Below are 22,961 nucleotides of genomic sequence, written 5' to 3'. Positions count from 1 at the left end.
CCTTTAAGAGTGCAAAATACTGTTTAGAATTTGCCCCTTATATGGTATTTATTTACTGTATATTGTTTATTTTTCAATTAGTGGTTTTCCCATGCTTCAAACACACATCTGAATCCCAGTGTCTTAATTTGGCAGTCGTGTCTCCTAATGGATAATATGGATTTAAGTAAAACTTTGGAGAGTGAGATGCTTTTTACACAACACAGTTCACATAGCGAGATTTGGAATTATTTTGGGTTCTGGCTGATAAGACTGGGAAAAACCATCTGCTGTGATGAGACCGGGAAAACCCATCTGCTGTGAATGTTGACAGAGATTTTAAGCCAAAGGGGGAAACACCAGCATCCTTATTCAACACCTTCAGACACATCCCACTGCCTCTGCAGAATACACAGTTTAGTGACACTTCATTTAACCTAAATGCTTTATCTTAACATTTAAAGATTTACCGTTTCTCTGAAAAATCAAACGTTGCATTTGTTTAATTTTTTTTCCAATTACAAATGCATGGTGGCGGTAACTTCGCAAAGTTTGCACTTATGATTAGATCACGTCCCTGAGCCGTACGATCAACCAGTGTGTGTGTAATCTGCATTCGCGCTGCTGTTTACCAGGAGACCGGGGCTGAAGCGGTTGTAATATAAATAGAGAGGTGGATTAAGATAAAATGGGAGAAGATGCCAAATTTACTGTCTCAGCAGCTGTAATTGAAACCCCCTCGCAGCTGTGGTAATTCATTTTTTTAAACGAATTCCAGGATAATATAACACAAAGCATTATGTTATAAACTTATGCTCAATGTTAAAAAAAATTATCATACAAAAAAGTTCACTAGATTTACACTGCTAAATAGGTGGAAACGCGTCATCACAGTCTGTGAAAAAGGTCTATAATGAAACAGCTTTAAAAAAAGTATTTTTAATGTTTCAATATCTTTATTTTTATGTTACCAACAATCAAATAATGGAATAAAAGTTTAAAGCCATTGCCGTTTGAACTGGCTGTTTCGATGCGGTGAAGAACTTACATTCTCTATAATTTAAAGGTGCCTACATCCAAGTCCTTACGAGAACCACATTTTCCATGCAGATAAAAGCAGTGTGGCACTAGAAATATACCAGACATTTAATAATGACAAACAAAAGAACGTAAGTCAATATTTCTGTTCTTCTATTTTATCGCATACAGCCCATTTATACTACCAAATTCTTATAAATGTGCTGTCATTGTTTCTATCACTGGTGTTTGACAGGGAATGGACTATACAATAGGATGCAGATGGTGCAATAACTGGAGAAGAATCTCAGAATTAAATTGCACATGACCAAGGCCATTAGCGCTTTCCGCGCACAATTTCACCAAACACACTTAGCTCATGCTTGCAAGTACATACTAAACTTCATGGCCTTGCCCACTGACTCTGCGCGTATGACATACCGCATATTAAAGTAGAGCCCTTTATATCTTACAATTGCAACTTTATTTTTCACAATTTCGACATTACACTATGAGATATAAACTTGCAATTGCTTGATATAATCTCACAATTGTAAGATAAAAAGAAGCAGCTACGAGAAATAAAGTCTCCCAATTGCTAGTAAAATAAATTGACAATTGCTATAAAACCTGTCACATAGCTACTTTGCATGTCACTGCACTGCACCCATTGAGACCAATTATTAACCTTACTATTAACCTCTAGTGGAAGGATGCCAATTTGCTAATAAACATTTAAATACAAATTTGTGTCCTTAACATTTTTATTATGGAGTGACCACTTTTAAAAAGCAATACAAATTTGGAACATATAACAGTATATTACTCTGCGTCGTGCCTTACAATGCCATATATATTTCTACACAATATAGCCCAACCTTATTGCTTAATTCTACACAGGAAGCATCTAGAGGCTGATGTCAATGAGAGCCACAGAGACACAACTCTCCATTTCTCTTCCCTCGGCCCCTGTATAAAATATTAAAAGTGTTCCTGGGCTCTAGCTGTGCTTGCACCTGCAGGAATCAGTAAATATTTCATTATTGAGGACTCTGGTTTCTGCCCCTCAGCAATTCATAGAGCTTTAGTTATGCTGTTTGTCTCTTTGGTTACAGCTCTACTGCAGATCCTGAGAGCGCAACATCTGCTAGATGGAGCGGAGACGGAGGAGAGACGGCAGAGGTGTGTATTCATGACACTTTGAATGTGTATGTACCTCTGTGGGATATAGAACATGTGTTCAGGAGAGGGTTTATGAAGCAGCCCGCTGTACACAGGCCACAGGCCACTCAGGATCCTGAACAGAGAACTCTTCCCACATCCATTTGGTCCCGTGATCAGCAAGTGCATCCCCTCCTCCACCTGCACACAATATCCAGTACAGGAAACCACATCAGTACAGCTCATGTGTTTAAGTCAGAGGTATCTAACTTGGAATTGCACCCAAAAGGGATCATTTTAATTTTCTAATCAATTTGAAATCAATTTAGAAACATAAAAAAATAGAGTAATACTGTAGGTTCGTGTGTAATAGAGCTGGGTTGTACGGTGGTATATACAGTTTAAATGAGGTTGTGCAAGAAAACTCTTTATCCGTCACTCTGACGGACTGAGTTGTAAAATTTCTGTCATGGTCTATTTTAATCTGCTCTACAAGAAACTACAGTGCAACATTTAACATGTATCCAAACAGACATGACAAAAACTGATATCTGCCAAAGTAAATTACAAATAATATACTGGATTCACTGATAGTATTTAAATGGCAGTGGATATATGATAGATACTGCATGTGCATTAACTTATATAATCATGAGCCAAGCTGATCAGGTTTATAATTAGAATTTTTCTGATTGTTTCTACAGCACTGTCAACATTTGATATATAGCCAATATTACAATTTTCAGCTATTAAAAATAACACATTCATTTGATGGAAAATAGGTTGTTAGCAGAGGTGGAAAGTAACGAATTACAACTACCCTCGTTACAGTGCTTGAGTACATTTTTCAAATTTTTCTACTTTAAGTATAAATAAATAATAGCACTTTTACTTGAGTTGACTAAAAATGAAGTATTCAACTTCGCTACAGTAATTTTTCACCACAATTACAAAGTACAAAAAAAATATATAATATTTCTGAATTTTTGGGAAGTTTTTTGGGAAGAAGAAATCTGCAAGTTATTAGCGCTAAATCTGTTAATAAACTAAAACGCGCTGTGCGTGGCACCATGCAAGCCTGCAGGGCACAGCATCATGCGCACAACAGCTTGCATAGACTGCCACCGGTGTCCTCTCTTCTCTAGCTTCTCCAAGACTTTCTGTCCTGTCACTATACTAATGCAGCAGCCAGAGTGCTGACTAGAACCAAGAAATATGATCATATTAGCCCATTTTATCATCATTACATTGGCTACCTGTTAATTTCGTATTAATTTTAAAATTCTGTTACATACAAATTTTTGAATGGTCTAGCTCCGCAGTACTTATGTGACCTTCTGACACGCTATATTCCATCACATTCATTACGATCACAAAATTCTGGCCTGTTAATAGTTCCTAGAATATCAAAATCCACAAAAGGAGGTAGATCCTTTTCCTATTTGGCTCCTAAACTATGTAATAGTCTCCCTAACACTGTTCAGGACGCAGACACACTCACTCAGTTTAAGTCTAGACTAAAGACTCATCTATTTAGCCAGGCATACACCTAATTTATTCTTCAACTCACAATTAGGCTGCTTTAGTTTGGTCTGCCAGAACCTGAAACATTGATCATGATCTATAACTCTGCAAAAAATTGAATGGCATCTACACTAATATTATTCTATCCTATCCCGAGGTCACCAGAACTGGCCAGATCCAGCTCTATTCCTGCTTCGTGTCCTCACACAAAGGATGTCTTTCATAAAGTTGACGGATTGTGTAAGTCATGGTATATACTTTTATGCGGCCTCCGAGTGAACTGACTCGACCATCTGGGGAACCGGGATGCCGGTTTTGTTTCTTTTTGTGTTGGTTCCGCCTAGCGGCTGGAGCTTGTTCTATTGAATAACACTCCTTTGGGAACAGCTGTGAATTAATCTGTTCGTTCTTCGTGCTTATTCCTCCTGCTGGCTGTAGTTTGTTTTGTTGAGTTTTTTTTATGAGACATTGGAATGATTACATCATCCGTTGAACTCATTACAGCCAGCTCACTGAACATATCTGAACGTTTTATATCAGCTGGAATTTGTTTTGGAGAAGATCACATCTTTGAAACAGTTCTGTGAATGAATATACACATTCTTTGTGTTCATTCTTCCTATTGGCTGGGGTTTATTTTACAAAGTATTTTCTGTTATGTAATTTTGCCTCACAAATTTGTGAGGCAAAATTGTGCAATCCAATGGCAATGTTGTCGTGGGGGCTCGTGGGCATTCATGGACCTTTTGTGTTTAGAAGGGTTGTCACCGGTTTGCGCTCTCGTGAGCGGGGTTAAGGCGCACGTTTTTCTTTTTTCTATTTGTTTTGTTTGGGGGGAAGTTCGGGGTTTGATTGTTTCACTAATGGGGAATGTGGCCTGTATAATTTTGTTTTTGACACACAATTTATTTTTTCTACTATATCAAAATGTCAAATGTTAATATGAGTGTACTATCTCTCTCCACATGGAATGTAAATGGGTTGGGGCACCCCATAAAAAGAAGGAAGGTTATTACTTTTCTTAAACGTAAGAAATATGATACAGTGTTTCTTCAAGAAACACATCTCTCCCCGCAGGAAGCTGAAAAATTTGGGAAGATATGGGGTGGACATGTTTTTTTTAGTGTTGGCTCAAGTAAGAGCAAAGGAGTCATTATATTGATTAATAAACATCTACAATTCAAATGTCTCAAACAGACTAAAGATAAATTAGGGAGAGTCATTATTGTTTTAGCTGAAATTCAAGGGCAAAGGTTGATTTTGGCTAATATTTACGCACCTAACGCTGATGATCAGGGCTTTTTTATAGATCTTGAAGGGTTGTTGCAAACCGCTGGCACCCCTCATGATATAATATTGGGAGGAGACTTTAATCTTCTGATGGACTCAGTCCTTGATCATAGTGAAGCAAAAGTGTGTAAACCCCCTAGAGCAACATTGACGCTTCACAGGATCTGTAAAAATCTTGGTCTTACGGATATTTGGAGACTTTTAAACCCATCTCGTAGCTACAATACATTTTTTTCATCAGTCCATAAGATTTATTCTAGAATATATATATATATATATATTTATATCCAAATCCCTCATTTCATCTGTTGTTGATTGCTCAATTGGAAATATCTTAGTCTCAGATCATGCCCTGGTGAGTTTAGAGGTGTTGCCATATACTGAGAAAAAGAAATCATATAGTTGGCACCTTAATGAGTCCCTTTTGCAAAATCCTGATTTCCAACAAATGTTAAAGACTGAAATCAATGTTTATATGGAGACCAACTGGTCCTCAGTATCCTCTGTGGGTGTGGCTTGGGAGGCACTTAAGGCGGTTCTTAGGGGTCGGATAATACAGTATGCCTCATTCATCAAAAAATCCAAAGCACGAGAACTCGTGGAGTTGGAAGGGAATATTAAAAGTGCAGAGGCAGAGCTGAAGTGCTGTATGTCAGCTGATGGCCTCAGAGAACTGACCCGATTGAAATATAGATATAATACTATTTTGTCGCGGAAAGTGGAGTTTTGGTTATTCAGGGCAAGACAGTGATACTTTGAGTCGGGTGACAAAGCAGGAAAGCTTTTGGCTAGATATATAAAGCAGAGAGAGTCTCTTTCTATCATTCCCTCAGTGAAATCTACTGGTGGTGAAATTTTTACCTCAGTCATTGATATTAATTATGCCTTTAAAGAGTTCTATCTTGATCTTTATAGCTCCACGTCTTCGTCTACTGATGAAGATATTAGAAACTTTGTGGAACCATTATATCTTCATAAACTGACGATTGAGCAAAAAAAACTCTCTTGATTCTGAGAAAACTTTGGAGGAGCTTGACGAGGTAATTAAGTCCCTACCTACTGGCAAGGCTCCGGGGCCAGATGGTTTTGCCGCAGAATTTTTTAGATCCTATGTTACAGAACTGGCTCCACTTTTGTTAGAAGTTTATACTGAATCATTAAAGAATGAAAAGCTTCCTCCAACCATGACACAAGCCCGGATCAGTCTGATTCTTAAAAAGGACAAAGATCCAAGTGAGTGTAAAAGTTACCGTCCAATCTCCCTGATCCAACTAGATGTAAAAATATTGTCAAAAATTTTGGCTAACCGATTAAGTAAGGTTATGACATCTCTTATACATATAGATCAGGTGGGGTTTATTCGGGGCCGCAGCTCTTCTGATAACACCAGGCGTCTCATCAATATTATGTGGTCAGTGGCGAATGATCAGACTCTGGTCGCTGCCATCTCACTTGACGCCGAAAAGGCGTTTGATCAGAAGTTGGAGACACAACCCATGTTTTTTGGGGATGCGTTAAGATCCAAGATTTTTGGTTAAAGATTCAGAATTATTTGCGTGATAATTCTGGGCGCTCAAATTTTACTTTGCCCCAGACTTTGCAATTTGGGCAATGGGGAAGTTATAAATTCAGGCGACAAATATATAAAAAATTGGGTTCTGACTGGCGTGATGATCGGTAGACAAATTATTTTAAGGGGATGGAAGTCAGATGGAGTGCCACCATTTCCGGAGTGGTATGCGGAGATGGGGAGGGTGGAGGCTTATGAGAAGATGATAGATGGAAGGCTGGGGCTGGAGGACATATTTTTCAGGAAGTGGGGTAGGTATTTGGCAGTTTTGGAGGACTCTAGGGGAAGGGATGAGGAGGGAGATGTTTAGTTTAACTATGTATGTTTATTATATATATATGTATATATTTTTTTATTTTATTTTATTTTTATTTTTTTTATTGTTTGTGTGTGTGTATTATTTTATGTGACCACAGGGGTGTTCTTTGAGGTAGGGTGGGGTTGGTGTTTGGGGAGGGATGTTAATGAGTGTTAAAAGTTAAATGTTGATTCGGTGTGTATATGTTGTGTTTTTCTCTGTTGTGTTTTTTCTTTGAATCAAAACAAAATGTTAATTACAAAAATAATATCTGACATAGTTACAATTACATACAATGCGATCTTCTTTTGACTGTTTTCCTGCCGTCCGGTTCCTCGAACCATCGTGTGCACAGATGGGCTCTCCACTTCTAACAATCTGCATCAGTTCAGTATTGTACTCCTGTGTTAAATTCCATAACCGTTCGCCCCTCTTGTTCAAAATAAACTGTCCTAGTGGGTAACACTCATGCTCACGGTGCTGTACTGTACTTCCCTGCTCTGTGCTGCTGTTTATCTGTCTGAAAAGCCTCACCCGCTAGAGGCCAAAAGTGCACAAGGGTTGGATGTTATATAAAGAAGGTATGAAAAATCACAAAACATAATGCAATTTACAATTTACTTAATAATAATATCTCAATATGTTAAATAACCATAATGTTAATTAAGACTATTATTACAACTGTAATACAATAATACATATACAGAACAGCCACTTTTAGTGTTTGAATCAATCATATCTCTCATTAAACACTATGTAAAATGTTTTATTCAGTTGGCATGTAGGAGTTGATAAAAGTTTGCTTAATAATCTCATTCCATATCTGGATAATTGCTGCAGTATAATAGAGGATAAATGTCCTCCTCTATGATATTGTATTATATTAGTTTTGTACAGTATGTTAACTTAATAGTCAAAATACATATGTGAGTGAGAATAAACCTGAAAAAGGAATGTGTTTCAGTCACAATGCACATTACGTAGTTTAGAGACAATTTAGAGACATTTAGAATAGTGGTCGACCGATATATCACAGAGGCAGATAAATCAGCTGATATTCTGACTTTTTAAATTATCGGCTGATAAATTTTCCCATTTGGACGATTTGTTTCTTGAGGGTTCCGAAAATTGCCTGCTTGCATGTGAAGCGACTGAGGCATGTGAAGCGACTGAGACATGTAAACAACCAGTCACTGTTCGTTTTGTTGTTACGTGCCATCGTGTTACTACAATAATAGTAGGTGTGCAACACAGTCATTTAAACGATCCGCATATCAGAGCCACGGCAGACGCGTTTGAGCTCATAATGTTAAAGTGCTCACCTGTTTCATTCTCCGTCTCTCCTCAACAGTTCCCTGTAACTTTTAACTGTCTTGTCTAATGATAAAAAGGCAAATATCAATAAAACTAATATTATATACCATCTGCAAATATGCGCATAACTCGTTTAAACAGATGTAATAAACAAACCTCACAAAACTTGAGCAGATCCAGCATCTAGTGGAGCGCTCATAAATCTTCCTCTGAAGCACGTATCATAACAGTTCCCTGTAACTTTTAACAACCTTGTCTAATGATAAAAAAGCAATTATCAATAAAACTAATATTATATACCATCTGCAAATATGCACATATCTCGTTTAAACAGATGTAATAAACAAACCTAACACAACTTCAGCAGATCCAGCATCCTGTGGAGTGCTCATAAATCTTCCTCTGAAGCACGTATTCTAACAGTCACTCTTCAACAGTTCTCTGTAACTTTTCTAATGATAAAAGGCAAATATCAATAAAACTTCTATTATATACCATCTGCAAATATGCAGATATCCTGTTTAAAAAGATGTCATTCACGAACCTCACGAAAATCCAGTGTTTTCTTCCCATCGTGCGCTCATCTAATATCTTCCTTTGAAGCGCATATTCAATCAGCCAGAATCAAAAACTTCAGGATCAGGATTAAAAGATAATCTCATTCACAAATCATGATGGTCTGTCTGTGACAATCCAAGTAGGTGATCCAGGCCATTTAAACTCTCAGGAGATTGCTGCTGCTCGTGCTGGATCCGCAAGAGCACGTGAGTGCAACTTCAAGGCTGCTACCGAAACCAGGAAAATGCTGCCTCCGGAGGTTGTATACGACGGTACGATGAAAATAAGGTACTTTTCAAACTGTTCGGAGACCAGTTTCCTTAAAAGTGCCATTCATTCAAAACAGATGTCAGTTAAGCCATTAACTGATTAGGCAGCAAGGTAGTAAGTAAGCTGCCTACGTTTTCAGATGCAGCCCAAGGTAAAAGCACTTCACGCATAAACTGCCGCCAGTGTCCTCTCTTCTCTAGCTTCTCCAATACTTTCTGTCCTGTCACTATACTAATGCAGCAGCCAGAGTGCTGACTAGAACCAAGAAATATGATCATATTAGCCCCATTTTATCATCATTACATTGGCTACCTGTTAAATTTCGTATTAATTTTAAAATTCTGTTACATACAAAGCTTTGAATGGTCTAGCTCCACAGTACTTAAGTGACCATCTACCACGCTATCCATCATGTTCATTATGATCGCAAAAATCTGTCCTATTAATAATTCCTAGAATAGGAAAAAAATCCACAAAAGGAGGTAGATCCATTTGCTATTTAGCTCCTAAACTCACATATGCTATAAGTAAATGTCTTATTCACTATGAACTGTATGTACAATTGGTTTGATTCTGTATTTTTGGAGTAAATGCGATTGCTAATGTGGACATGCCATCCATGATTGCTGGACTACTATGTGTACTGTTATTTCCTTCTTCCTAATATATTAACAATTTCTTCATGTGCAAATAAATTACTCAAATTTGATGACTAAACAGAAATCTGAAGAAACTGCTATCTACCATTTAAAGTACAATACAATTTTGTTTTGTTTTGTGTGAAATTGAGTAAATATAGTGCTAAATAAGAGTTTATTATAATTTGTTTTAGCAATTTTATGTTTGATATTTACTATATTAAATTGTGTGATATATCAGCATTGTACCGGCCTATCGGCCACCCAGCTCTCTGGATATCGGCATCGGCCATTAAAAAACCCATATCGGTCGACCACTAATTTAGAATATTACAAATAAATAAATATTTGTAAAATTTGTAAATTTGTAAAATTATTTAATAAATTATAATGTTCTGTTTGTCCAAGAATCCTCTTGCAGCAATGCAGGTCTTTGACATTTAGAAGCTGCTAGTTTAGGACCTGTGAGGAGTCTGTTTCTCAAACTAGATACTGTGATTTACTTGTCTTTTTGTTGTGCATCTGTGCCACCCACATCCCTCTCTATCCTCATTAGAGATTCTTTTTTTCAAAACAGTAATGCATGGAATAGCCTTCATCTCTCTAAAACAACAGACTTTAGGAGAAAATAGAATTTCAGGATAAATGTGTTTTTGCCTATTTTTAAAACCAAAATTTGACTTGCAAGTGTAAAGCAACTTGTAAGAACTCAATACCTCAGCAAATGAGGGAAAAAAACAGTGTATTGTGATTTCCACATGGCAGCACAACCATTTTCAATTGTTCTAATAATAAGAAAATTTTCTTGAGTACCAAATTAGCACTTTAGAATGCTTTTGTAAGGAATAGGTGACACAGTATATGTTTGCCATCACGGGTAAAGAAAAAATGGAATAAATACCACTTACAAAATTATTTCAAACCGTAATAATAATTTACAATTAATGATTCTGGCAGTATTTTTGATCAATTTTATGCATCCTTGGTGAAAGGAAGCATCAAATTCTTTCAAGAACAAAAATGTCTTTGTGTTCTAAAAATGGAAGCGTATATCCTATATATAATTTAATTTTCATAAAGTAACTTGTAAAGTAATTACTTGAGTAGTTTTTCGGCAAACTACTTATTTACTCTTACTTGAGTCATAATATTTCTCAGTACTTCTACTTGTACTCAAGTGAATTATATCTTCAGTAGCAGTACTTAATCAGTACTCTTTCCACCACTGGTTATTAGTTCAGTTGTGTTATTTCTGCATTGAAAAGAAGCTTAAAGGGATAGTTCACCCAAAAATGAAACTTCTTTCATCATTGTCTCACCCTCATGCCATCCCAGATGTGTATGACTTTCTTCTGCAGAACACAAACAAAGATATATAGAAGAATATTTCAGCTCTGTAGGTCCTCACAATGCAAGTGAATGGGTGCCAAAATTGTCAAGCTCAAAATGTACATAAACACAGCATAAAGGTAATCCATAAGATTCCAGTGTTTAACAGTTCAATATTTAAGTCCTTCTTTTGTTTTTGGTGATTTGCATTCTTCACGCATATCGCCCCCTAATGGGCAGGAAGGAGATTTTACAGTAAAAACTGACTTAAATATTGTTCTGTTTCTCACCCACATCTATCATATCACTTCAGAAGATATCGATTTAACCACTGGAGTTGTATGGATTTCCTTTATGCTCCCTTTATGTGGATTTTGGAGCTTCAAAATTTGTAATCACCATTCACTAGCATTGTATGGACTTACAGAGCTGAGATATTCTTCTAAAAATCTTAATTTGTGTTCTGCAGAAGAAAGAAAGTCATACACATCTGGGATAGTATGAGGGTGTCAATGATGAGAGAATTTTCATTTTTGGGTGAAATATCCCTTTAATGTGCAATCACACCAGTATCAGAAATGTACTTCTACACTGTAAAACTACATGTTGTTTTGAAAAATTCTCAAAAGATTTGCATTTGCTGCTACTGAGGTTGAGGTAGGGGCAGGTTTAGGAATAGGGGTAGGGTTTGGGTTAGGTGTTAGAGTTTGGGTTTAGGGTTGGGTTAGATTTAGGGGTACAGTTGAAGTCAGAAGTTTACATAGGTTGAAGTCACTAAACCTTAACTCCACAGATTTCATATTAGCAAACTATAGTTTTGGCAAGTCGTTTAGGACATCTATTTTGGGCATGACACAAGTAATTTTTCCAACAATTGTTTACAGACAGATTGTTTCACTTTTAATTGACTATATCACAATTCCAGTGGGTCAGAAGTTTACATACACTAAGTTAACTGTGCCTTTAAGCAGCTTGGAAAATTCCAGAAAATGATGTCAAGCCTTTAGACAATTAGCCAATTTCTTGGCCACACACACTTATAAGAAATATTGACATTTGTGTCAATATTGATAGAAATCTGACCAAACCCTCTAAAACCATGAAGAATTTGGGAATCACTTTCGATCCATCTCTTACTTGTGAAGCCCACATGTGAACATCACTAAAACTGCTTTCTTCCATCTATGTCACATTGCACGACTTCGCCCTACTCTCAGTTTGAAGGATGCAGAATCACTAGCTCATGCTTTCATAACATCACATCTCGACTACTGTAACTGCCTCTTTACTGGCCTACCAGCTAAAACTATTGCCCAATTAAAATACATCCAAAACTCTGCAGCTAGAGTTCTCGCTAACACCAAGCATTCTGCACACATTACTCCCATCTTGTTTAGTCTTCACTGGCTGCCTGTCTCATGCCGTATTAAGTTTAAAATTTTTCTCCTGACATACAAAGCTCTCAATAATCCTTCACCTCATTATATATGTGATCTGCTGCATCCATACACACCAGCGCACACTCTTCGTTCTTCTGATTCCAAATTGTTGTCTATCCCCAGATTTCGTATATTCACTTTTGGTGGGAGATCCTTCAGTGTAATTGCACCTAAACTGTGAAACTATCTACCTCATAGCCTCCATGACATTTCCTCTATTTCTATCTTTAAATCTCAGCTTAAAACGCATCTTTTCTCAGCGCATTATCTATCTATCTATTATTGATTGATGTTTTCTTTCTCCCTTTGCAATTGAGATTGTAACTTTTGTTGAAATGTATATTAATGTACTTTGTCCTGTTAAATGTATATGGAGTGTAAAGTGTCCTTGAGCTTGTGGAAAGGCGCTATATAAATACAACTTATTATTATTAATTAGCTTCTGATAGGAGGTGTACTGAATTGGAGTTGTACCTGTGGATGTATTTTAAGGCCTACCTTCAAACTCAGTGCCTCTTTACTACACATCATGGGAAAATCAAAAGAAATCAGCAAAGAAAAAAAAAAACATTGTGGTCCTCCACAAGTCTGGTTCATCTTTGGGAGCAATTTCCAAACACCTGAAGGTACCACGTTCATCTGTACCATCAATAGTACGCAACTGTAAACACCATGGGACCATGCTGCCATCATACTGCTCAGGAATGAGACGCATTCTGTCTCCTAGAGATAAACGTAGTTTGGTGCGAAAAGTGCAAATCAATCCCAGAACAAAAGCAAAGGACCTTGTGAAGATGCTGGAGGAAACAGGTAGACAATTATCTATATCCACCGTAAAATGAGTCTTATTTCAACATAACCTGAAAAGCTGCTCAGCAAGGAAGAAGCCAAATGCTCCAAATCTGCCATAAAAATCCAGACTACAATTTGCAAGTACACATGGGGACAAAGATTTTACTTTTTGGAGAAATTTCCTCTGGTCTGATTAAACAAAAATTGAACTTTTTGGCCATAATGACCATCGTTATGTTTGCAGGATAAAGGGTGAGGCTTGCAAGCCAAAGAACACCATCCCAACCGTGAAGCATGGGGGTGGCAGCATCATGTTGTGGGGGTGCTTTGCTGCAGGAGGTACTGGTGCACTTCACAAAATCGATGGCATCATGAGGAAGGAAACATTATGTGGATATATTGAAGCAACAGCTCAAGAAATCAGCCAGGAAGTTAAAGCTTGGTCACAAATGGGTCTTCCAAATGGACAATGACCCCAAGCATATCTCCAAATTTGTGGCAAAATGGCTTAAGGGCAACAAAGTCAAGGTATTGGAGTGACCATCACAAAGCCCTGACCTCAGTCTGATAGAAATATTTGTGGGCACACCTGAAAAACCATGTGCAAGCAAGGAGACCTACAAACCTGACTTCGTTACACCAGTTCTGTCTGGAGGAATAGGCCAAAATTCCAGCAACTTATTGTGAGAAGCTTGTGGAAGGCTACCTAAAACATTTGACCCAAGTTAAACAATTTAAAGGCAATGCTACCAAATACTAACAAAGTGTATGTAAACTTCTGACCCACTGGGAATATGATGAAAGAAATAAAAGCTGAAAGAAATCATTCTCTCTACTATTATGATCTATTATTACTAGTGATCCTAACTGACCTAAGACAGAGAATGTTTTCTACGATTAAATGTCAGGAATTGTGAAAAACTGAGTTTAAATATATTTGGCTAAGGTGTATGTAAACTTCTAAATGCAACTGTAGGTAGGCGATTGGTCAATGTTGTGATTGGGCACTGCAGCTGCTGTTAACAATCACTGCTGTAATCAATCATGCTATGGGTCTCTAGTCATTTGTGCATTCAGTGAGAGTTTAGGCAGTATGACATGAATAAACCCCTACACAATGTCAACATCAACTATAATACACTGAAACACGGCGAGGTCTGAGACCACCGACCGCGAGCGGGGAGGGGCTCATGGCCGACCGCCTGGAGCGGGAGGACCGCTACCAGGGGTGGGGGAGACCCCTACCATCCACCGAAAACGTGGCGGGGCGTTCTGTCCACCAGGGGCCGGAGGGCTGCCTCCGATCTGCCCGGGGAGGCATGGCTGTCATCCACCAAAGGGTGGAGGAGTGGCCGAGGACCAGGCTACGGCGTATCGGAGAACCGGCGAGTAATATTTTTTTTCTCTCCTCTCTCTCTCCCGCTGCCGCTCCGCATTGGCCTTTCCCTCTCTTTTTAAATATTATTATATGTAAGTTGGTATCATCACCATTACGGTGTGTATGTACCGTGTTATTTTTTGTTGTTGTTTCCCTCCCCTTGTCCCCTCCCAGTTCCAGGAAGACAGGGATGACCTGCCGGCAGACAGGGCCGGAAGGGCATGCCTCCCCCAGGGAAAGGCCTGAGAGAACGAGGGAGGAATGTGGCAGGGCGGAGGGCAGGGCCAGGTCGTGATTCCGCACACCCGGCCCCGAATTAGGCAGATTAAGCCCGAGAGGGATAAGGCTGACCGGAGACAGCAGTGCGACAAAGAGAGAGAGTTACGGACAGCTGTCCGACACCTGAGTGTGTATTTGTCTTTTTGGTTAAGTTCATTATTAAAATATTATTTATATTGTCTCGCCTCCTCCTTTCCATTGAACTGTATTACACCCCCCCTTAGACCCGACCATGCTGTGATGTAATCCGACCACTAATGTGTATGACAAGTTAAACAATAAATGATTAAAGTTAAAAATAAATTATTATTTTGGTATATCTCACCTTGAAGTTGAGGCTGGACACGACCACATCCCCATTAGGAGTGATTATAGGCACATTTTCACACACTATACCTTTATCCACATCAATCACTTTGCCTGTAGAAGGAACATATGCAATAAGATTTTCAGACAGAGTTCTCATATATAGAATTAACTATTTATTATACATTTACTCATTTGGCAGTATAAATGCCCACATGAATTATGAGAGTGAATTATGGTCCTACTGGCAATCATTTTAAGCTGTTATGTGGCTGTCCAGTAAAATGTTGTCTTCACATTTGGATATCTTATCCAAATGTTTGTTTGAAATATTTTAATGTCAATTTTAATGTGCTCTTGGTAGACTTAAGCAACAACTGTATCACACTGTGCAAACTAACTGAACTGGATAACTATGAACACTCATTCAGGGCTTGACTGGTCTATCAAGGTTGCACACAGTGGCAGAGTCAGCCTGTATTCTTGAGACCTTTGATCTCCAAAGAACCGTCAATGTTCATCTCAGGTGGGTTCCCGCTTATCTCCCCTGTGGTGACAGATGAACGTTTGTATATTCCCCTCTGAACTTCGGCAAACACCAAGAACATGTTGTGCACACGAGCCGTGTAGCCTGCCAACTCAGTGACCTATAGCACACAGAGCAAACATACAGTATGTGATTGGACATTGTAGGCACATGCCATGAATATGGAACATTGTGGTCTCACATGAAAATGACAACAATACATTGTACAGGTAATTTTATTGAAAACTATTCAGATACAAATATACACCTGCAAGACCAACCCGATTGCATCATTTACAGAGTTGCCGGTTGCTGCAAAGCTCTTGTGGCGCTCTTTGTTGGCCATGATTGTTTTATTGGTGCTTTAGGAGTTGTTATTCACCACAAATTTAGCTATTAAACACATTTGTTTTATGATATTGAAATAACATGGATTAATGGCTTCAACAGGAGCATATACAGTTAGGATCACTACTTTATTTTAAGAATGTGAAATGTCAGAATAATAGTAGAGAGAATGATTTATTTCAGATTTTATTTCTTTTATCACATTTCCAGTGGGTCAGAAGTTTACAAACACTTTGTTAGTATTTGGTAGCATTGCCTTTAAATTGTTTAACTTGGGTCAAATATTTTGGGTAGCCTTTCACAAGCTTCTCACAATAAGTTGCTGGAATTTTGGCCCATTCCTCCAGACAGAACTGGTGTAACTGAGTCAGGTTTGTAGGCCTCCTTGCTCGCACATGCTTTTTCAGTTCTGCCCACAAATTTTCTATCGGATTGAGGTCAGGGCTTTGTGATGGCCACTCCAATACCTTGACTTTGTTGTCCTTAAACCATTTTGCCACAACTTTGAAGTTATGCTTGGGATCATTGTCCATTTGGAAGACCCATTTGCGACCGAGCTTTAACTTCCTGACTGATGTCTTGAGATGTTGCTTCAATATATCCACATAATTTTCCTTCCTCATGATGCCATCTATTTTGTGAAGTGCACCAGTCCCTCCTGCAGCAAAGCACCCCCACAACATGATGCTGCCACCCCCATGTTTCAATGTTGGGATGGTGTTCTTCGGCTTGCAAGCCTCACCCTTTTTCCTTCAAACATAACGATGGTCATTATGACCAAAAAGTTCAATTTTTGTTTCATCAGACCAGAGGACATTTCTCCAAATACTAAGATCTTTGTCCCCATGTGTACTTGCAAATTGTAGTCTGGCTTTTTATGGTTGTTTTGGAGCAGTGGCTTCTTCCATGTTGAGCAGCCTTTCAGTTTAAGTCGATATAAGACTCGTTTTACTGAAGATATAGATAATTGTCTACCTGTATCCTCCAGCATCTTCGCAAGGTCCTTTGCTGTTGTTCTGGGATTGATTTGCACTTTTCGCACCAAATTATGTTCATCTCTAGGAGACAGAATGCGTCTACTTCCTGAGCGGTATGATGGCTGCGTGGTCACATGGTGTTTATACTTGCATACTATTGATGGTACAGATGAACGTGGTACCTTCAGACATTTGGAAATTGCTCCCAAGGATGAACCAGATTTGTGGAGACCACAAATTGTTTTTTGACTGATTTCTTTTGATTTTCCCATGATGTCTAGCAAAGAGGTACTGAGTTTGAAGGTAGGCCTTAAAATACATCCACAGGTACACCTCCAATTCAGTACACCTCTCATCAGAAGCTAATTGGCTAATTGCCTAAAGGCTTGACATCATTTTCTGGAATTTTCCAAGCTGCTTAAAGGCACTGTTAACTTAGTGTATGTAAACTTCTGACCCACTGGGATTGTGATATAGTCAATTAAAAGTGAAACAATCTGTCTGTAAACAGTTGTTGGAAAAATTGCTTGTGTCATGCACAAAGTAGATGTCCTAAACGACTTGCCAAAAATATAGTTTGCTAATATGAAATCTGTGGAGTTGTTAAAAAAATTAGGTTTAATGACTTCAACCTAAGTGTAAGTAAACTTCTGACTTCAACTGTACCATCGATTAACAACCTTGGAGCTCACAGTAGTTCTGTCTTTAAAGGTCTATAGGTTATCATTAAAAAAATACATTTTCCTATGGAGAAAATGAATGGGATTCTTACTTCCAGAACCAGTCTGTTGTGCTCTATACAGTAACTATAAGTCAACATTTGTTCCCAAACTAGCTAGCCCCCACTGAGTAATAAGTTTTTGCAACCCATTTATATAAATTGTGTCTGTTTACATGTGACGTTAATTTAATGTTTATTGCTAAAACATTTCTAAACATTGACACAAATATTAAATAATAATAGGAGAATGGGAAAAACAGGAATTTGTGTAATGTGTAATTTAAAAGTTCTCTTTAATGCACTGGACATGAGAAAGTAACTCTTCCTGCAACTCTGAAAACTGAACTTAAAACAAAACTCTTTGCCAGTTCCAAATGAAATGTAAAACAAATCACAGATTGACAGGGTAAGACAGAACGAGTGAAAAACTGTGTTTCTGTTCTCTTTGTTTTAACCTTATTAACTTTATTCATGCCAATAAAGATTAAATTACAATAAATATTAATTAACTGGATTATGTGGACATCTTCAGACATGTGGTTCACAAACGTTTTTAAACTACGGCACCCTTTTATGGTGTGTCTAATAGATATTAATAGAGAGGTATGTTAAAGTTAAAAGGCTATTGATTCCATGTAGTTAGGATTTGACTGAGAAGCAGACCTGTCATTGAATTTTATTGGGCCTAAAGCTACTAAAGATATCCAGCCAAGGACAGGAGTCTTTTTCTATTTTCTTGTCAGTATTGCTGTTGGATTAACATTAACAATATATCAGACAGACAGCACTTACTGCTATTCGGCTGAATTTACACATTGCACTGATCGGATATTTTGAGGTATAAGATTATTGTCCTGTCTGCTTACACTCGCAGACGGTGGTATTTACATTAATATCGCATCAACGGCAGAACGGCAGATCTGACCTCTACCAGATGGGCATTTTGACCAAAAAGCACATTTAACTGTTCACGCTCGCAGCTGCATTCACAGCGAGACATGAGCGCTGACACGCAGACATACGCATGTGAGGGTTTGAAAGCAGTCGGCTGTACTCAAACAGCGTACGGGTACAGAATTGAGTCAGTACACGGTACTGATGATACTTTTAACATTAGTTGCAATTAAAATATTGAACTGAGCGAACTGAGATTCCGAGGCACCACTGTCAGTCCTGTCGGCACCCCAGAGTGTGTTCCCGTTCTATTGTTAATGCAATGAGGTCTATTGTCGAAGTCTAGTTTGTTTAAAGGTTTAAAAACATATTGCAACATAAACGAAAACTAAATATTTTTCAAGATTATTTTTATTTTATTTTAGTTTGTTTCATGTAACGAATGATAGTGAGACAAACAGACCCTAGAGTAGAGGAACAGTTCCAAGGATTTATTAACAATAATAATGAGCAGTCACTGGGTTGAGGAATGTAGAAAATCCCGACACCGGCTGCAGCAGCAGGAAGCAATCTTCAATGTCGTGCGGGTAGTAGTCGCACAAGGGGCACTCCGTGAAGAGTGTGTTCATAGGATGAGTGTGTGCATTGTGGAAGTCAGGAACAGATTCGTAGAATCCTCCGTTGAAGTTAGTGAGATGCAGAAAAAAGGCCAGCAGAGATGAGCGCACTTAACACCTGACATGCGGGCAGAGACGAGGTATCCTCCGTGGAAGACCAGCTGACACGCACCAATACTGGAAGGCAACCACACACCCAACACGCAGGCAACCAACAAATACTGTACACAAGACAGGACCAACTAAGCACAGTGTAGAGCCGAGGAGGGCGGGGCCGGGCTCGAATGAGACACACCCGGTCCCCAATCAGCCTGATGGGGCACGCGAGGGATAAAGGCGGCCGGGGACGACAGTTCGAGAGAGAGAGAATTGCAGGCAGCTGTACTGTGTGTTTTTGGTTGTGTGTTTGTTTAAGTTATTTATTAAATTATTATTTATATTATTAAGCCGGTTCTCGCCTCCTCCTTTCCACTGAACCCCCTTACACAGAGAGAGTGAGGTTAGTACTCAACATCACACAACAATCTAGCAAAAGATACTAAGAACACGAATGGCTTAAGAAGGGAGTGAATTAGAGGAGAACAGGTGTTGCTCGGCATGCTAATCAGTGGCATGATCAGCATTCGATCAAATTTGATCCAATTTTTTTTTCTTTTGTAAAATGTTGCAAATTTATGTAGCTGCTGAAAATCTCTGAAATTTACTTAGAGACAATATACTTACATAATTTCAGTTTTGTTTAAGGTCATTAAATCAAACATTTTTCAGTAACTGTCCGAGAAGTGTAAGGATAGTTTTTGGGGTAAATTTTTTTGACCCCGATACATTTTGTGACCAGAAAAAAGCTACATTTCCTTAGGGGGTGCCTTAAGCCCCATTGTACCCTAACCTTGTTCAGAAACATGTCCCCAAATTTAATAACAGGATTGCAAAAATTGCAAACCTCATATAAATAAATGTAAAATAAAACAGCTTATATAATATTTAGTTTGACTTCCTCAGGTGAACAAATCAACATGATCACGTGGGAAGTCGGCCTGTTGCTTCCGAGAGTTCCAGTACCCTAGAATCAGCCACATTTTGCTGACTTATCGACAAGCTGCATCTCCTATCAGACATTTTTGCATTGGTTCCAGTGTGTTTACCTTCCCCTGTGGCACAACCGGAAGCGCGTTATGTCTGCAGCAAGGGAGACTTGCGTTTGGATCCCGTTATGAAACCAGGAAGTAACTGGGTTTGCATAGTCAGTGAAGAGCATGATTTGGAGATTGCATTTTTCCCTCTAACATGAAATTTTTCCTCAACTGATGGTTTTGGAGTTTGGGTCAGGAGCTTCAGTTTATAAAATATGTACTCCTCTTCACTGTATTTCAGCCAGTACTGCTAAAAACAACTCGCTTCACAACTCAATTTTGGCGCCCCTTTGTGAACATTTCACCTGGAAAATGGAGTTCACACATATCCATATGCCCAACAACACTTACCGCTTTTGCCACAAGGGGAAGTGTTTCGAATTTCGGTTAGCACAGACTGATTTTATCTAGAGGAAAGTCAACCTACTGTTTCCGATTTCACTGTGAGATCAGTCTGAACGAATAGCATTTTCCAAAGGATAAGTGGCTCCTTTTACTGACCATGCGTTTAAAAAAAAATAAGAAACAAATATATATTTTTAAGAGTTTCATGCCCCATTTCATACCCTATTCGTGTTAAGTGCCTTTAAATGCAAATGAGCGACATGTAGACCTTTAGAAGTAAGTGTGACCCAACAACAGGGTCATAAGATAGCATTGCTAAATGGCAATGTTTGTTTTGGAGACTTATGTAAACAGGTGACCTAATATTTCTGCATCCTGAAATCAGAACCCTTCATAGAAAATGATAATCGGCCTATGCTAGACCCATTGTTTGAAGTTTATATCAGTCTTTCTACAGAATGGGCCAAAATACTTAATCCAAAGCACGAGTTAGTTTAGCAGGTGTTAATCTTTGTTAGGCAGACACACTACATCCCAAGAGTCTCTGTGAAAGACATGCCCTGCGTCCGAAACCGCGTACTGTCACAGTATGTACTGTATTCAGGGTTGGGGAGTAACGGAATACATGTAACGGGATTACGTATTTAAAATACAAAATATAAGTAACTGTATTCCACTACAGTTACAATTTAAATAATTGGTAATTAGAAATGATGCAATCCAAAGTGCATTTGAACAGCGATGAAACACTTTCTTATGATGTGTTACATTCATACGAGCAGACAGAGAAGTAAGTTTGAAGTAAGTTTGGAGCAGAAGAAATAGAAATAAAACTTGTATAAATTGTCAGCTTTACGCTAAGCTAAAATGCTATTTCTAGCCATTTTACATGCACGTTACCAGGCACGATCATATTTTTATATCAAGAAAATTCACGTTAGATCAGAATTTCTTTTTTTCTAGTAAGACCTTTGATATTAGGGCAAAAATCATATTCTTGATAATAATTTTTTATTGTTTTCCTGTAAAAATATCAAAAAATCCTTAAAACAAGATCAATTTGATTTATCTTGTTTTAGAAACAACACTGTATAAGATATTTAGGTTTTTCAGAGAATGTATTTTTAACATGTGTATTTTGTCTTACTGTACTGACAGAGCTTTTATAGTCAAAACAAGTGAAAAAATCTAGCAGTGCTGAAGAAGTAATCCAAAGTATTTAGAATACGTTACTGACCTTGAGTAATCTAACGGAATTCGTTACAAATTACATTTTACAGCATGTATTCTGTAATCTGTAGTGGAATACATTTCAAAATAACCCTCCCAACCCTGACTGTATTTGATGAGAAACGCACTTCTCGGCCAGTAAAACAGTACGCTCTTTATGTATGCGAGAGGCAGTATGAATAGAACTTGGACATACTAACATCCGGGAACATATTCTGGTCACGGGACCATGCGTACATGACGTGACAACTACTGTGAAAATAATCCACTCAAGTTCAGTTAAACAAGCACCATTTAAGCACAATGAGCAACATTCTTTGTGTATAAAGCACCTACTGTTGAAAACAGCCTTCTGCCCCACTGTTCTCCGCCATTTGTTTTAAATCCAGCATTTGAACGTGACGTCTCCTCAGCTCCCAATGCATTGTCGGATTCCCACCGGATGTAGTAGGTCATCTGGGCATTTGTCGCTTACTGTCTAATGAATACTATGGATTTGGACATACTACTCCATTGGCATACTGTTTTTGGCATACTATATAGTAGGGAAGTATGGATATTCGGATGTAGGGATGGTGTTTTCCTCTGGGAACACAGTGTAGTCAACAGGAAAGACTAATCCTTATATAGTCATAATAATCACTAAGGTATACCAATGAGAATACCCTGTGAAGTGACCTTTCAAGGGGTTGGTGGTTGCATATATGCTAGGGTTTACTACTAAGCGCCACTCATGACTTCAGAAAATTGTAAAAATGTTAAATTGGTTTGAAATTACATGTAGTTGTTCTTCATAATGGCTAGCGTTCTGGTGGACACGTGTAGCATCTGGGACACGGGACTGACAGATGGTGGATTAAGTTGCCCTGCAGGCTTAGTCAAAAGAAAGCAAGTTGGATACCAACACCCATCATTAGCCTATGCAAAGATTTCCAGCTTTCACTGCTCTGTGACATCATATCATGTTACTAATGTGTGCTTACAATGTGACCAAGATTGCAAGATCTAGGCCTAAGTGTGACTGATGC

General features: G+C 38.3%; 1 protein-coding gene across 1 annotated transcript in view; it reads right to left on the bottom strand.

The window, feature by feature from the left end:
- The window catches only part of LOC127436995 (ATP-binding cassette sub-family D member 2-like), a 36,571-nt gene that overhangs the window by 6,937 nt on the left and 6,673 nt on the right, over nt 1-22,961 (bottom strand). Inside the window, exons 4-6 of the mRNA XM_051691567.1 lie at nt 15,633-15,789; nt 15,162-15,256; nt 2,213-2,358 (exon numbers count right to left, since the gene is read on the bottom strand). Coding sequence (XP_051547527.1) covers nt 2,213-2,358; nt 15,162-15,256; nt 15,633-15,789 — 398 coding nt within the window. The remainder of the gene's footprint in view (nt 1-2,212; nt 2,359-15,161; nt 15,257-15,632; nt 15,790-22,961) is intronic.

This window comes from Myxocyprinus asiaticus, chromosome 47 (genome assembly GCF_019703515.2).
Source record: "Myxocyprinus asiaticus isolate MX2 ecotype Aquarium Trade chromosome 47, UBuf_Myxa_2, whole genome shotgun sequence".
Lineage (NCBI taxonomy): Eukaryota > Metazoa > Chordata > Actinopteri > Cypriniformes > Catostomidae > Myxocyprinus > Myxocyprinus asiaticus.
This window is presented reverse-complemented; position numbering and strand designations above follow the sequence as displayed.